Source organism: Physeter macrocephalus, chromosome 14, assembly GCF_002837175.3.
Source record: "Physeter macrocephalus isolate SW-GA chromosome 14, ASM283717v5, whole genome shotgun sequence".
NCBI classification, from domain to species: Eukaryota; Metazoa; Chordata; class Mammalia; order Artiodactyla; family Physeteridae; genus Physeter; species Physeter macrocephalus.
Window position 1 is genome coordinate 17,391,769 of NC_041227.1, and position 16,167 is coordinate 17,407,935.

The window sequence follows — 16,167 nt, forward strand, 5'->3', positions numbered from 1 at the left end:
GTCCTTTCTCACCCCACAGCTGGGGGTTTAGGTCAGGACTGAGATCTTCCTGCTCCCAAGCCCCATCCTCCTGCCCTGCTTTGGGGCTTCAGTTAAAAACCGTCCTGTGTCAGGAGGGAGGCGAATGTGGGGTCTGGACGAGGGGTCGCAGCCACAGGCCTCGACTGCCAGCCTCGGCAGCCCATGCGCTCATATCAGGGTGAAGCAGAGAAGACTGGCACAGCCCTGTGCAAGGAGGACACGGAAACTCATGAAGTTGTCCTTTGTTTTTGTTTTTACATTTTACACGTGAAGCTACTGTCATATTATGTCAGTTATCCCTCGATAAAAAAAGTCTCGACTAAGACTTGAGGTCTCTGGCTGGTTCCAGCTCCCAGTGCTCCAGCAGCCTCTCCGCTGGCCGGGCGCCCCTCTGCCGTGAGCACATGGGAAGCGGCTCGGTGGTTTCAGGCGCTCAGCCTCGAGAGAGAGGCCCTTGGGGCACAGAGCTGTGCAGCTCAGTGTGGGCAGGCGGACAGGAAAGGCCGGTGAGGAGCCCCCAGCTGCTCACCCGCCATCCAGTAACCTTCAGCATCTGGTGTCTCTTTGTCCTTTTTCAGGGGTTTCTCCCGGAAAACAAGTTCAATCACACCCTTCCTGAGCCTGTTCTCCGAGACTCAGGCCCCCGCCGGAGGGGCAGGCGGCCCCGGAGCGAGCTCCTGAAGGCTCCCGCCCTTGTGGCGGACTCCCCCTCCGGGATGGGGCCTCTGTTCATGAACGGCCTGATCGCCGGGATGGACCTGGTCGGACTTCAGAACATGAGAAACATGCCTAGCATCCCCCTCACGGGGCTGGTGGGGTTCCCGGCCAGCTTCGCAGCGATGCCCACGGGCGAAGAGGTCAAGAGCACGTTGAGCATGCTGCCCATGGTGCTGCCGGGGATGGCCGCCGTGCCCCAGATGTTTGGGGTTGGGGGGCTCCTCAACGCCCCCATGGCCACCACCTGCGCCTCGGCTGTGCCAGCGCCTTTGTCAAGCACAACGAAGAGTGGCACGTCGGCGGCTGAAAAGACTGCAGAAGACCAGCCCAGCGGCCGTGATGTCAAAACGGACACGTCAGCTGAAGACAAGCCCGGTCCTAGTCCATTTTCCGATCAGGCCGAACCTGCAATAACTACGAGTAGTCCTGTGGCTTTTAACCCGTTTCTCATCCCAGGAGTGTCCCCCGGACTCATTTACCCATCCATGTTTGTCTCCCCCGGCATGGGCATGGCTCTGCCGGCCATGCAGCAGGCCAGACACTCGGAAATAGTAGGTCTGGAGAGCCAGAAGAGGATGAGGAAGAAAACAAAAGGGGACAACCCGGACCCCAGCCCAGAGCCTGCACCTGGGTTGGAGAGGGAGCCGGGTGGTGCCCAGAGCTGCCCCGAATCCAGGGCCCCCGCGCCTCCAGAGAGAGGACACGCAGCACAGGCCGGCGAAGGGGGCCCCCAAGACTCTAACAGTGTCACCAATTAGAACTTTTTCATTGAAGAAATTCTTATGACTTGTAAGTTTCTTATCCCATCAAGGTTTGTTACTTCCCTCACTTCACTGTCATAAGAACCTGTGTTTCCATAAGTACTATTACCTACCTGATTTCCTGTCTGAGAACTATGGTAACAGATGTTAATAGTCACAGGGTCTTGCCACATCATCAGCTAAGTGTCGTTGACCTAGTGTAGGAGGTGCAGAGTCCTCACTCCGTACCCAGTCGTTCATTCCAGCAATCGTAGTTAGTGCAGACGTGGGGACACACCCTGCCCCCTTCTCTTCCAAGTTTCCCACTTATTTGAGGAGGAAAAATGGCAAAGGAAAACCGTCTAGGGATTTACCAGTGAAGAAGGGCCGAAGGAGAGGCAGAGAGCAGCTCTATTTTCCATGAGCTGTGCTGAATGGGAAGAATGTGTTGGGGAACCAAAAAGCACAGAGAAAGAAGTGCTGGTGCATATTTTTTAGTTAAAATATTTCCCAGTTTTATCATGATTACTAAACGAGTAGGATAGGCAGAAGTATATAGTTAATGGTTGAAACCACGTATGTTCATTTCTTTCTAAAGCAGAAACCTTACTGGTAGTAACACCTTTGTGGGTTTTCAGGCACCTGCAGCAAGAAGAAATACCGATGGGGCATTACTTGATACACACGCATCCCCCCCTCTCCCAGGTTAGCAGGGGGTTCTCAGTACGGGAGAGCTGTACACACCTTGAGCCGTTGCCGGCGACGATGGGGGTGGAGGACTGCGCTCGGCTAGCTGTGCCCCCGCCGAGGCCCCTTAGGGACTGCTCTGGCCACTGCCAGGCCCCCTGGCTCCTAACTTCACGCTCCCCTTCGCCAAGAATCAGGCTCTTTCTGGAGCCTGCAAAGCAAACAGTCCCTCAACACTCTTAGACTCGCCAGGGTTTGAGGTTTGTACCACCTCTTGGAATGCGACTGTGAAAAGTTTTTTTCTTCTCTCCAGATTTTTCGCTACTCGGTTTATATTTTACAGTCGGACCCAGATCCCAAAGCATCAATTTAGTGGAGACCGTGTTGCAAATTAACATCATTCCCCCTTCTTCCTCAGCTGCCCAGGCCGGGAAGAACCCGCTGGCCCCGGCATCCCTCACCTGCTTTCCTTCGCCCTCCCACGTGGTCCTTCCCTTCTGATGGTGTCACTTTTCACCCACAGTTCACACTCTGAGACTTGAAAGAAGCTCGTGGTTCAGTCCCCAGGGGCATAGGGCTGTGCAGGACCGTTAGAAATGTTGGAAGTGTTACTAGTACCAGTTTTCACCTTTTGTTGTCACAATTTACTGTATTTTTTACTTTTTCTGTTACGGTTTTGCTATAATTTATCAGAAGGTCCAAAAATTTGACATAACTATTTCAGTTTGCATTATTTATTTATGATGCTTTTGTCATTGTCTTTTATACATTTGGGATTATAAATTATGTAAATGTCAAAATGAGCATCTCAAAGAAGTCTGTTAAATTGTGGCCGAAAAAAAAAAAAATCAATCAGCTGTATTTTTAAAAATTGGAGTCCCAGTTTTATGAATCAGAGTTATAAATCAGAAATTCTATAAATTGATCATATAAGAAGAAAGAATCCAGTAATTGAACAAATTCTATTTAATGACATCTTTGTAGCATAGGTGATCTCTAATGCTGACAACAGATTTCTTAGAAATGCTGCTCTCTCTATTTAACTAACATTTTGTTCAGTTTTGCCTCCAGTGGAAGCAGAAAAGGTTTTTTCAGCTGTTAAATCCTGAAAATCAATATAATTTATTTATGTAAAAAAGAAATCACTCAATTGATATATTTTTTGAACCTTTTAAGTACTAATTTTCTTTTTATCAAGTAGAAAAAAAAACTGTATTTGCCCTAAATCCTTAAAATACAAATGCTATAAAAATTCATGTATCTTGAAAGCCTTACTGCAAATGAGTATTATAGACATCCAGCAGAGCCTGGGTTTTCTTTGTTGTCGTTGTTTTGTATGGAAAAGCTGCTTTCCCCAGGTTCCACTTAGAACCTACAGTAGGTCACAGGGTTCAATATGGATTTGATTTAAAAACCCACCAGCATGCTAAATCCCGTGTTATATCTTATCGAACCTGTATGTTAACTCTCTGGGTGTTTAGGCTTCTCTTTGACTGCTATTGTGTCCCTGTTTGCAAAATGAAAATGACACTCTGTGGATTATTTGCTCTGTAAGGCATAAGTGCTTCTTATGATTATTTTGACGTTTCCAAGAGCAAAAGCCAAATTTAAACTCTCTTCAGCAAACTTGAGCCTTTTCATCTAATTCCATGTCACTCACAGCCATAACTTTCCTTGATCATTCTTCACCCCATGTCTTACATAATAAATTGTCTGTGGTCTTGATCCTGGATTTAAAAAAAAAAAAGTTTAAAAGTCAAATTTGTATTTGAGGACTTCAGTGGCACTTGGATGTCTCTTGCTGCCTGGGCATTTTTATGAATGCATCATATGCACACAGGAATCCACTGTCTTTCCTAGGTGCCCAGTTTATGCCGGGCACCCTGTTGGGGGCTTGTTAAATGTCATTCATGAGGGTTGGCTTGATTTATCTCTTGAGCTACCAGAACACCCGGTTAAAACAGATGCCGTAGAAGGGGGTGCAGCACCGCACCTACTCCCCAGACTTGGGGCCTGAATGCTCGCAGCTGATGCCTCCACTCTCTTAAGCCCCATTTCATAGGCCCCACCTCAGGTCACACACCTGGGGCTTCAGGAGGGAGCCTCTGTGGGTTGGAACAGGCCCCAAAACACAGAACTGCCTCGGTAGCTGAAGTTCTTAACGGCTTGTTAAGAACTTCGTGATCCTTAGCTTTGGGTAGCTGTGTCAGAAGTTATCAATGAGGCTGGCAGGAAAGTGCCAAAGTCTCGGTGAGGCTGAGCAGCCTCACCCTTGCTGGGTCCCTTGCTGGTACCAACAGGTGGTGGATGGACAGCCTGGAGCCTGGGTGGGCCGTGGTTCCAGAAGGCCTTACGGACCTCTGCTACAGTTTGCTTTGTAGACCTTTAGACTTGGGGAACCCTCCTTCTGGGTAGAAGAATAAGTAGTAAAGAGTCTTGGTTTCACTCTTGACCTCCAAGCCTGCCCCAGTAGATTCTACCTCCTTGTATGAGGGCGGGAGAGTACAATTAGTCATGTACGTTGGGCTAGTGTTTTAATGTTTCGTGCGTGTTTACCATAAGTGACCTCATTTGTCCTCAGAGCATCTTGGTTGCTGGGTAGAGGAATGCTGGCGTCCAGTCTGCCTCACGAAAGCCAACGGAGAGGCTGCAAAGCTATCTCATCAACCACAGAGAACAGAGCTGGGATAGACAGCCCCCCAACCCCACCAGCCTGAGGCCAGGACACTCCAACCTTTGTGTTACTTAGTCTGGGACCCCCTCAGCCTCAGAGACCAGCTCTGACTGAATTACACTCGCGAGAATTGGCACCGGGAAACATGGAACAGTTGTGTCACACCCTCTGGAAAACTTTATGCTCTATTCATTTATACCTTAAAATGGTTTCTTGCAAGGGCTTCCCTGGTGGCACTGGTTGAGAATCCGCCTGCCGACGCAGGTGACATGGGTTCGTGCCCCGGTCCGGGAAGATCCCACATGCTGCGGAGCGGCTGGGCCCGTGAGCCGTGGCCGCTGAGCCTGTGCGTCCGGAGCCTGTGCTCCGCAACAGGAGAGGCCCCAACAGTGAGAGGCCCGCGTACCGCAAAAAAAAAAAAAAAAAAAAGGTTTCTTGCAAGAATTACTGTTATTTGCCAGGTCTAGAAACCACAAAAGGACCTCTTTCTCAGGTCAGCAGTGGGGTTGGTTCAGCCAGCTCAGTGACTATCACCTTGGTTCTGGACCGTGGCTACTCAAAACCCAGTCTCCGAGGGACAGGAGCGCGAGGGCAGGTCCTCAGGACACACGGCTTGTGCTACCATGTGTGTGACCACCCTCATAATCCACGCTCAGCGGGGTATCTGTGGGGTAAGATAGGAAATAAGGGAAAGGGATAAATAAAGTACCGGCTCCTACGAGCAAGGTGTTCCCCGCGATGCGTTTGGAAAATGACTGAAGTTGGTGCTGTGGAAGCCCGTCCTGGTGTCCGAGCTCCCAAGGTCAAAAGGACAAAGGGAGCAACTAGGATGGGGGGCGAGGGGAGGAGAATGGAGGCCCTGGAAGAGCTGTGGCTCCCCTGGCGGAGGCAGGAGCAGCATTCCCACCTTCTCTAAGCTTCAGTTTCCTCCTCTGTAGAACAGGGATAATTATAACTTGAACGTATAGGGTTGTTGATGAGGTTGATGGAAATGATCAATGTCAAGTGCGTACAACTGCTTGTTATATTTGAGTCATGTACCTTTACTCCTTTTAAATAGCTGGTGAGGTGAGGATTGCCAGTCCCGGAACGATAAGATAGTTAAATTAGGGGTGTAGCAGGGGAATCGGGTGAGGAGAATCTTGCTCCAAGCCCCGAGGCAAGTACAGAGTAGATCTGGGGTTGGACTCAAAGCACCTGCAGGAAACAGGTTTTCCGACTGCCTCTGTCCCTATGACCCTACACACAGGAAAGAAGGGGCCTTTCCACGCAAGCCCGTTGATCAGAGTGAACTAAAGGGGTGAGGAGACTATTGGGGGGCTGGGGGACAGGGCAGCTTCCGGGTCTGTGTAGCCTCCCTTGGGGTAGTGTTGCCAGATTTAGGGGAAAAAAGACACCCAGTTACATTTTAATTTCAGATAAACTAATATTCTTGGTACGCGTATATCCCATGCAATATCTGGTAGGTAATTATGCTAAGGTGTTTTTGGTTTATCTAGATTTCAAACCATTGAGGGACCAGGCATCCTGTTTTCTCCGGTCCCTTAATGTAATGACGCACATTTACTAGGAACTTCTTTGAATGGGGCTTGTGCTTTATGGCCATATTCCCAATCCCCACAATAACACTGAGGTTATGCCCATTTTACAGATGAGAAGACTGAGGCCCAGAGAGGCTAAGTAACACCCAATCACTCAGCTGATAAATGGCAAGGGATTTGGGGACACAGAGAAACCAATTCCAGAGCCATAAACTGGCCAGTAATGGAGTCAGGGTGGGCATCTGGTCTGAGGCGTGGAGGAGGCTACCCCTCAGTGCAGCTTTGTAAAATAGCAGTAAACAGGGATAATGAGCAAGGAGAAGAGGGGCTGATCTGGCCTGTGCTGCCCCCTGGCTACAGAGGCCAGCCCTGAGGCCAGAGGAGCCAGGTCACCCAGGAAAGAAGGTATTTCCTTCCCATCCTGCTGTGCGAGCCTGGGGGCGGTCATGGCGTCTGGGTGCTTGGACTCCCCAGCCTGGGTCCAATGGGGAAGCATCCAGCCTTAGAAGGTGGAGAAGAAGCCTGGCAGGGGGTTGTGTAACTGCTCAGCCAGAAGGGCCTGGGGGGAGGGGAGGAGTCCTCTGAGGCTAAGAGGAGAGAGGCAACTTGGCTTGCAGGTAGTTCCCCAACCAGGGATTGAACCCGTGCCTTTGGCAGTGAAAGCGAGGAGTCCTGACCACTGGACCGCCAGGGAGTTCCCAAACTGTACTTTTTTTTTTTTTTTTTTTGCTGGGAGGCAACTTGCAAACAGACCATCTCCAAAGGCCAGAGCCTCATTTCAGCCCAAGCTTTGAGTAAGGACCTGGAAAGCAGGACCAGAAACCCCAACTGCGAGAGCTTCGGTCTGGCTTTTTAGTGTGAAAACTGCTCGCCTCTCGCCCTAGGGTGCCGTCTGCACCCACCAGGCCCTGGTGACCTTCCTCCCCCCCACTCCGAGGCCCAGCCCCACGTCCGCTATGGGTCCCCAGCGCCACCTCCCGCTGTGCCAGGCCTCGACGCCCATGATCTCATCCCAAACGTGTTCCCCAGACAAGGACGAGGCCCAGGTGGTTGTCACCTCCTCCAGTGGCACCGTGAGTGGAAGGACAGGAACCTAGAGGGGCGTCTGATTCCCAAAGCACAGGCCCGTCAACAGTCTTCCTAGAGCATACACAGCCCATCGCCTGCTTTGGTACAGCCCACAAGCCAAGAATGGGCTTTTATGGTTTTTAATAATGGAAAAGTCAAAAGAATACTATTTCACGACCCATGAAAAGCATACCAAATTCAGATTTCAGAGACCACGAGGTTTTCTGAGAGCACAGCCACGTTCCTTTACGTACTGTCCGGGTCTGGCTCCACCCCACACAGCGGGCTTGAATGGCTGTTCCAGAACCACATGGCCTGTAAAGCTGAAAATATTTGCTATGTGGCCCTTTACAGAAAAAGCTTGCAGACTCCTGTCCTAGAGCATCCATGGTATTCACAGATTCAGTGCAAAAACTAAGTCATTTAAAATATTTTTATATTAATTCAAACGTGGTTTTGTATAAATATGAACCATACACTAGTATAGAAGAGTGACATCTACTTCTGAGATAAAAGAGACTTCAAAGAAGTGCTGGACTTCGGGCCTGTCTCAAGTTTCCGCCTCCAAACCCCCAGGGCATCCTTTCACTTCAGAGGAAAAGTCAGAACTGCCGCCTATCCTGCCCTCTCTCTCCTCCACGCCACGTCCTATTTGGGGCAAAGAAGAAGGAAGCCAGAGGACAGATGTGAAGCTGCCAGCGATAGAGAAGCAATTTTTAGAGAAAGGACCCAAAAAGGGCAGGAAGACGCGTGTTCGGAGGACACAGGTAGAGGGAGACACACGATGTGGGTTAAGGACCAGGAGGCCAGACCACCCACGCTGTGGGAAGGGGCCCCCACGACGGTCCTCAGTCAGGGGCTGTGGGCTGGCTACCTGCAGTGTGGGCTGAAGATAGGCCTGGCGGACGAGCCAGCTTGGGTCATGGTCCCACCTGGAGCTCAGGCAACAGGAAGGCCAGATGCGGGGAGCTGAGTGCAAGGCAGCAGGGGCGGGGAGCCGCCGGCGGGTGCCCTAGCCAAGGCTTACTGGCAGCCACATCCTGGAAGCCGAGTTCAGAGGAAACAGGAAAGAGCAGCTGGGACCAAGTCTCTGCAGGGACAAGTGAGTTCCCGTCACACACCCTCCCACGTTGTGACTAAGGGCAGCCGGCAAAGGGCCCCAGCCCATGGCCAGCTCGACCCTCTTGTGACAGAGAGCTGGGGAACTGGCCTCCCAAGGCACGGGGTCCTAGGACACTGCCAGGGGACTTCCGGCCCGTCCTGCTGTACAGCGGGCTGGGCTGTGCTCCGGACACAGATCGGATCAGGCACCACCCTGCTGCTGGGGGCCTCAGAGTCTGGTTGGGGGACAGGGCTGACGCACACAACTACCGAATCTGCCGGACGTTGCCCTCTCCTGACTCAGCACCAGGCAGAGGGACGTGAGACACTGAATGGATTCAAGGCTCCTGCCGGCCAGCATGGATTGTGCCTGGGGAGCAGCTGCCGGGGAGCAGACGTGGGCAGTGACAAGGGGGAGGGCACGGGAGGGAAGAAGTGCCGCGGTTTTCAGGGCAGGAAGATGGGAGATTCGCCTAATGACTTCCTGGTAAATTTGACATCAATGCAAGTGGGCCAAAGTGTAGAAAGGAGTTTTAAAGCTGTGCCAAGGGTTTACCTAGAATAAATCAAGCCCCATCCACCTCCATCCTTTTTTGGGGGGATGACTCTTGGGTGAAGAGAGCCGTGCTGGGTGTTTTTCACAGTGATGGAAAAAACAGAGAGCTGTGGGCATGTGCCCCGACCTGAATGGCCATGCCCAAGGAGAACTAAGAAACAGGTATGTGTCCCTCTGGGGAGACCTCAGTGGCTCAGGGGCCCTTTTATTCAATACATTGCAGTGTTCGTAAACTCGCATGCCTCCCGGGTGAGGCAGGTGACATACATGAGTGACACGGGCCAGAGTTAAGGCAATAAATTTATGATTTAAGACTTAAACTTAAGACCGATGGCAACTAGAAACCTCTTGCCCTGACTAAAAGGGGCAGAGGCTACCAGCTACAGCCCATTGATGCCACAGAGGAATTTGGGCTCTGTGTTGCCCAATACCCTGATTGTTTTTCAACAGAGGATGGAAATTCAGATATTTGTATAGAATCCCCAGATTTTTAAGTGTATGCAATAAATTCAGATTTTCAGAAACTCCAGGGGCAGACAAATGTCTGTTGACGGGCTGGATCCAGGGCATTGGGAACAAGTCTGCTACTTGAGCCATGGCGGAGCCGTGGGCGTCGTCAGGCTCCCCATACAGCCCCCAGGTGACATGTGAGAAAGCAGAATCAGGAAGCGTTTTTTTAATAATTTTTTTAAATTAATTTATTTATTTTTGGCTGTGTTGGGTCTTCGTTTCTGTGCGAGGGCTTTCTCTAGTTGTGGCAAGCGGGGGCCACTCTTCATCGCGGTGCGCGGGCCTCTCACTATCGCGGCCTCTCCCGTTGCGGAGCACAGGCTCCAGACGCGCAGGCTCAGGAGTTGTGGCTCACGGGCCTAGCTGCTCCGCGGCATGTGGGATCCTCCCAGACCAGGGCTCGAACCCGTGTCCCCTGCATTGGCAGGCAGACTCTCAACCACTGCGCCACCAGGGAAGCCCCCCAGGATGCGTTTTAAGGGAGGTGACTATCCTGTCCCCCACTGGGGTGTTCAGCTGGCTCTCAGCAGCAGGACACGAGGAAAGGCTCTGGAGTTCATGTCGGTGCAGTGCTGGCAGCTAGCAGCCCCCGGAGGACTGAGCTCTCCCCCCGAATGTCCAGGAAGGCACTGCAGTCGCACATGGGGGCAACCCTGGGCACCTGCCAACATCTGATGGGACCCCCCCCTACCCCCCAGACTGAAGCAGCCGTGCGAAATCTCCTCAGTCTCATCACTGGGCCCCTGGAGCTAGGGTCCTGGTTGGGTGTGTGTGCCTGTCTTGTTGACACTTGGGCCTCACCCTTCTCCGTCCCCAGCGGATGCAGGTTCCTGAGAATCCTCAGGGTCTTAGAAAGGAGGGGTCCAAGCCGCACGCAAGCGGCAGGCAGTGACGAGACGAGACTGGAGAGGTGTTAGGCCTCGGTCCTGGCTCTGACCGAGAGAAGGCCAGACCAGGAGAGCGAGAGCCCGGCCCCAAGGCCCACCCCTTCCCCCCTCCCCACTCCAGCTCTGATCCAGGCTTTTCCATTCACAGATCCCAAACGTTCCAACCTGGCAAAGAGCCAGGGGGGCTGCCAAAGCCCCAGTGAATGCCTTCGGGCGGACTGGGGTGGGGGGATGTACAGGCCTCTCAGGTGGATTATAGGGGCCTGAGGAAAGCCCCCAAACCCAGTCCCGGGGCCCACAGTTGGGAGACCCTCCACCTCTCACCGCGGTCCCTTATCAAATCTCCCCATAGGGATGCAAGCTGTGTGTCCATAGGGAAAGGGCCCTCAACCGGTACTTCTGGCGTGCGTGTGCATCTGAGAGACAGAGTTGGAGGGCGGGGGGCCTGGGGGAGCAGGAGTTCCCGCCAGCTGAGCCCCTGTGGCCACTTCCTTCCTTTCCCCAGACAAGTTGGAGATGATTAGCCTCCATTCAGGGAGGGGATATAGACGCAGCCCCCCACCGTGGGCTGGGGTATGGGAGGGTTTGGAGCCCCTTCCAGCTGCGCTCTCAGCACACGACCCACCATCCCAAACAGGCCCAGGGAGCAGCCATGGTCCACTGCCCACCCCCTGGCCCCACTGGCCCGGCACCCCAGCCTCGTAAGCAGCAGGAGTTGAGAGATAAGACATCCATCCAAAGTGGCATTGTCTGCCCATTCGACTATGGGGGCGCAATGTTCTTCAAATCTGACCTTGTGATTTTGGGTTCTCGATTATTCCTTGCGCCCTCTGGCTCCCCTCCCTTTCGTGCTAAGCCAGTCAGCGGGTCTGTGCTCATTTCTCAGGGACTTGATATGACAATGAGCAGAAAAAAAAGAAAAGAAAAGGAAAAGAATCTCCTCCTGTCTTTTCACTTTCAAAAGCAGCCCCTGGCCTGGACACAATGGGACAGGTAAGAGCAAAGCATCCCATACCGCCCCTGGCCCCATCTAGAAAAAGATTCCTGAGAGCAAGAGGAGGGTCTATCAGTGGGGACCCAGGGAAGCTCCCGGAGCCCAGCTGGCTCTCAGCAGCAGAACGCGACGTCAGCCCCGCAGACCTCTGGCATCCTCGCTGGGGGCCCGTGGGGCTGCCCTTCCCGCGTGGCTGTGGCACCCCCAGCAGCAGCAACACGTCCCCATGCACGGACAGTGAGAGTGGCTGTCACCTGTGCCCCGGGCTTCACTTGGGGTCAGACCTTCTTGCCCCATTGGACAACCCTCCTCCCAACACCCAGGACACCAGCCGGAGCCCTGCGCGGTTAGAGGATGGGGCCCGGGTATCGGTGGGGGGAGAGCAGTGCGGAAAGCCCACCCACCCACTGTGCTCTGAGGGGCTGGGAGGAAGCAGCCCAAGGGCCCTGCACCCCAAGTCAAGTGGCTGCTGAGTAAACCCCGCCCTGTGATGCGGGGGCTGCTCGAACGCCCACTGACCGACTTGGAGCCCAGCGGCTGTGAGCTCTCTGCAGGCCAAGAGCAGAGAGCTCAGCCAGGCCTCAGAGCCTCCCTGCAAGGCCGAGAGAGAGAGGGAGCGGGCCCACGTCCCTGAGGGTGGGAGGACTCGGAGTTTATCCACAGAAGGGTCTCCGGGGGCAGCAGGATGACCGGAAGGGACTCGGTTTCTGAATGGCCCAGGGCACCTCTCTGGGTCTCTCCTTCCCTGTGCTCAGTGGGGTTCCTGGGGTCCCTGCCAGCTCTGCTGCCCTGAGATGATGTGTCCCCCTCCCTGGGGGTGGAAGGTCCTCAGTCTACGCTCAGCCTCAGGACTTGAGGCCCTCTGTGGCTGAAGCTCTGTTGACTGATGCTTCCATTTCCTCCTGGAGCTGGGAGCGGGGGTCCTGAGCCCCCTCGACAGGGTCTCCAGCTTCCTGTTCGGCTATTCCCCAAGAGCCTTTTTATAAAGAGTTAGGCTGGGATCCAGGGAACTTTGGGAAAGTATGTATGGGACAAGCCAAGCTGTACTAACCTGTCTTCCTCCCAGAGCTGAAAGGGGCCAGGTGGTTCCCAGACAAATGCAGAGGCGGGCTTGGGGGTGGGGAGGAGGCTTGCACATGCTCAGGGCGGAGGTGAGGGTGGGGAGGTGTGGCCAGAGGCAGCAGAGATGGGGGCCTGCTCCCAGGTGTCTTGTGTAGACACACATGAAACACACACACACACCCCCAAAAGTGCTTGGTTACGGACTTGGTTACGCAGCTCCATAGGCATGCAGACATGGACAGGCGTGTGCTGTGTATACAGAAATATGCACAGGCACATGTACAGACACTGCAGAGACGTGCTCAAACATGTTCACACATACAGACCCGCACACACACGTATGCACGTGCATACACACAAAGGATGCAGATTGAGAAGTTCCAGGCCAAACCTAGGAGGAAGGAGAGGGTCTGACCACCCTGGTGACCCAGCTCTCTCACACCCAGCACACACACACGCGCGCGCGCACACACACACACACACACACACACACACACACACACACACACACACACACACACACACACACACACACACCCCTTGGGAGGGAACCACTTCCTTCAGAGGAGATTTTGGACTCAGGGCAACATGCAATCAAGACCTCGTGCTGGGAAAGAAGGCGCCTTTGTGTGCTGGGATCGGGGCTGCAGGGCAGCTGCAGCTCCTCCAGGATAAGGGCCAGGCCCACTCCTTCTTTTCCTCCCCCCAGGGGAGGAAGGTCAGGCGGGGCCAGGGACGGAGGGCGGGAGTGGGAGGGCCAGCAGGCCCTGCACCAACCCTGGGTTACTGTCTCTGGCAGGCTGCCCAGAGCCCAGAAAGCCATTCTGACCCCCAGCCCTGGTCTGGCCCCGTCCCCAGAACACCCCGTGGCTCTGCCCCCAGGTCTGGTGCGATGCTGACCCAGACCGAAGCCTGGCTCTGGCCTCACGTTCCACGCTCGCCTTGTGCCAGTGGCCTTGCTTTTTTTTTAGCAGAGATAAAAAAGGTCAGGCTCTTGAATTATAAAGACGTGAGGTTGAGTCCTGGCTCTGTCGCTCGCCAACGGGATGAATCTAATTTTTTTGAGCCCTAAATTCAAGTTCTTGTTACTGTGCTCAGAGAGCCTGGAGGCAAATCTTCTTTATTGATCCCTCAGAGCCTGGCGCCCTCTCTGTGTGTTTTATCTCCAGGCCCGGGCGGTCGGGCTGGTAGAGCATTCTACCAGCTTCTGTTGCCCTGGCCCAGGGAGGAGGGCAGAACCCAGGCCCAGTCCCTGGAGCTGCCCCCTCTGAGCCCCTTCCTCCCTTTGCCCTCCTGCCTTTGTGGTCCTTGCCCCCAGCTGCAGGCACCCAGGGCCCATGTGAGCCTCCTTATCAAACTCTGAAGGTGCCTGCCCCTCCTCCCTTCTCCCCCGCCCCAGATCCAGCCTGCCCCCTGCTCCCTCCGAGCTGGGTTCTCTGCAGGCTGAGCCTCCAGCCAAAAACAGCCCTGTGATCTAACTCAAGAGGATTCAACAGAGGGAGACCCAGAGGTGACTTCAGCACCATCTCCAGACACTGTGCCGGAACTATCTCCAGTCATTCAGTCAACAGATATTTACTGAAGGTCTACTCTGCGCCAGATGGTGTTCCAGATGCCGGACATTCAGCAGTGGACAAATAGACAAAAACCTCCGCCCTTGTGGGCTCACGTCCCAGTACCATTACCATAACGCACGCTGTTGGGGGCCTTGAGCCTCACACGGTCCCCCATGTCTACCCTGAGAGCTGTAATCATCCTACGCGCACTGACAGCACTTCCTTCCTGTGACACGACAAAACTTGGGCATGTCACTATCATAGCTCTTTCTCTCCCCTCGGCCACCCTGCCCCGAGACCATGGGTATCTCAAGGGCAAGGGGGAGCCTGGCATAGATCTGGTATGAAGCCATGATTGTCGGACTCAGCAATGGCTTTCAGTAGTTCAAGTGCGTTCAGCTACCTCTGCCCCTTGGTGGGTGTCTTTCTTTTGCTCTAACTGTAACTAGGCACTTCTCTTTCAATGTATTTTTAATGTGTTATGTAATTGTGTATAATTACATAATAGTCAAAAATCTGTGTCCCTATTGTTAATAAAATTGTTCTGTTTTAGGAAATAACTTACCCTGAAGCTCAACTAACCCAGCGTGGGGCGTGTCAGGTCAAGTGCTCTGCTCTGTACCCGTGGTTCGAGTCATCTGTTCATGCAGTATTAGTTGAACACCTGCTGTACGGCAGACCCGGAGTCGGGGAGTGGGAGCCCAGGGAGACCCCTGTCTAGAGGGACCCCTGTCATCTAGCAGGGGACCAGGACAGGTAAGCAGAAAAGTGCAATTAGATGGATGGAATGATGGGCTGGTGCTGCAGGAGCCTGAAGGGAGACCCCTGGGAGGCTGGGTGGATCAAAGATAATTATGCAGAACCGGAGACATTGGGCTGAGGCTTCAAGGAGCAGTTGGGTGTATTTTTCCAATAGAGATGAGAGAGGGGTGATCCAGACAAAGGCACCAGCATTTGCGAAAGTCATGGAAATGGGAAGTGCCTGATGCGTGTGAAGGAATGGGGAAATGTTAGATATGCTGGGCGGGGCAGGTGTGTGTCAGGCTGGGCTAGAGAAGAAGCAGGCGCCAGATAAGACTGTGGATGCCAGGGAGAGCAGGGAACCCCTGCCACGTGGAGGGCACCCAACCTGGCCCCAGAGCTGCTCCACTGAGCTCTCCCTGCTCCCATCAGAAGGAACCCTCTGGCTCAGCCTTGCCGTCCCCACCTCCAACCTGCCCTAGGAAACTCAGGTTTCGCTGTGGTCAGAGTCCCTCTATTCTTGGCTTAGATTAAAAAAATAAAAAAAATAAAAATAAATATATATATATATATATATATATATATGGGCGGGAATTTTTGTAAGAGCTCTTTATATATTGAAATTCTTGATTCTTTGTTACATAGCTATCTTGTTTGTTTTTTTGCAGCAGTTTGACCTTTATTTTGTTTTGATGGAAAGAAACTTGACATATTTTTGTTGTCATAGTCATCAATCTGTTCATTTGACGTTGTCTTAGAAAATTATTGCCTATCCTAAAATTGTATATGGATTAGGATTTTTTTCTGGTTTAACTTCCAACATTTAAATCTTTAAGCCATCTGAGGTTTATTTTGGTGTAAGGTAGGAATCTAACTTTATTTTTTCCAAATTGTGAGCCAGTTGTCCAGTCCTGTTTAGTGAGTAATCCATCATTTCTGCACTGGTTTGTTTATTTTGTTCAAAATTCATTTCCTCTCTTCTTGATTTTGAAAGTCATACTTGCAATCTAAAAATTAAAAATTTTTTTTTTTGTAATTTAAAAAAAGAGGAGTAGGAGGAGGCAGAGTAGTCCAAATGTCATGGAAATGTATGACATAAAAGGTGAGAGCCCTCTCCTGGGCTCAACAGTTTGTTATATATCATTTTATTATTAGTTTTATAACACTTATTAGATTTCCCTTTAAACAGAGAAGTACAAAGGAGAAAACCCAAGAGGAATCAAAATCTCTAGATAACATATACTGACATAAAATTATGCTGACATTAAAAAAAAAGAATAATACATAACAGCGTTGGAAAAGTCAAGCCATC

General features: G+C 52.4%; 1 protein-coding gene across 7 annotated transcripts in view; it reads left to right on the forward strand.

The window, feature by feature from the left end:
- CHD6 (chromodomain helicase DNA binding protein 6) overlaps positions 1-14,688 on the forward strand; it is a 228,940-nt gene extending 214,252 nt beyond the window's left edge. For 5 of the 7 annotated variants that reach the window (XM_055090837.1, XM_055090838.1, XM_055090839.1 and 2 more), the window contains one exon: positions 600-3,873. In XM_055090837.1, the coding sequence (XP_054946812.1) occupies positions 600-1,496 (897 nt within the window). In that variant the 3' untranslated portion in view covers positions 1,497-3,873. Of the gene's footprint in view, positions 1-599; positions 3,874-11,388; positions 11,496-13,957; positions 14,625-14,667 lie in introns of those variants that run through there. The other 2 variants (XM_055090842.1, XM_055090841.1) reach the window with 2 other exon arrangements.
- The last annotated feature ends 1,479 nt before the right edge of the window (positions 14,689-16,167 follow it).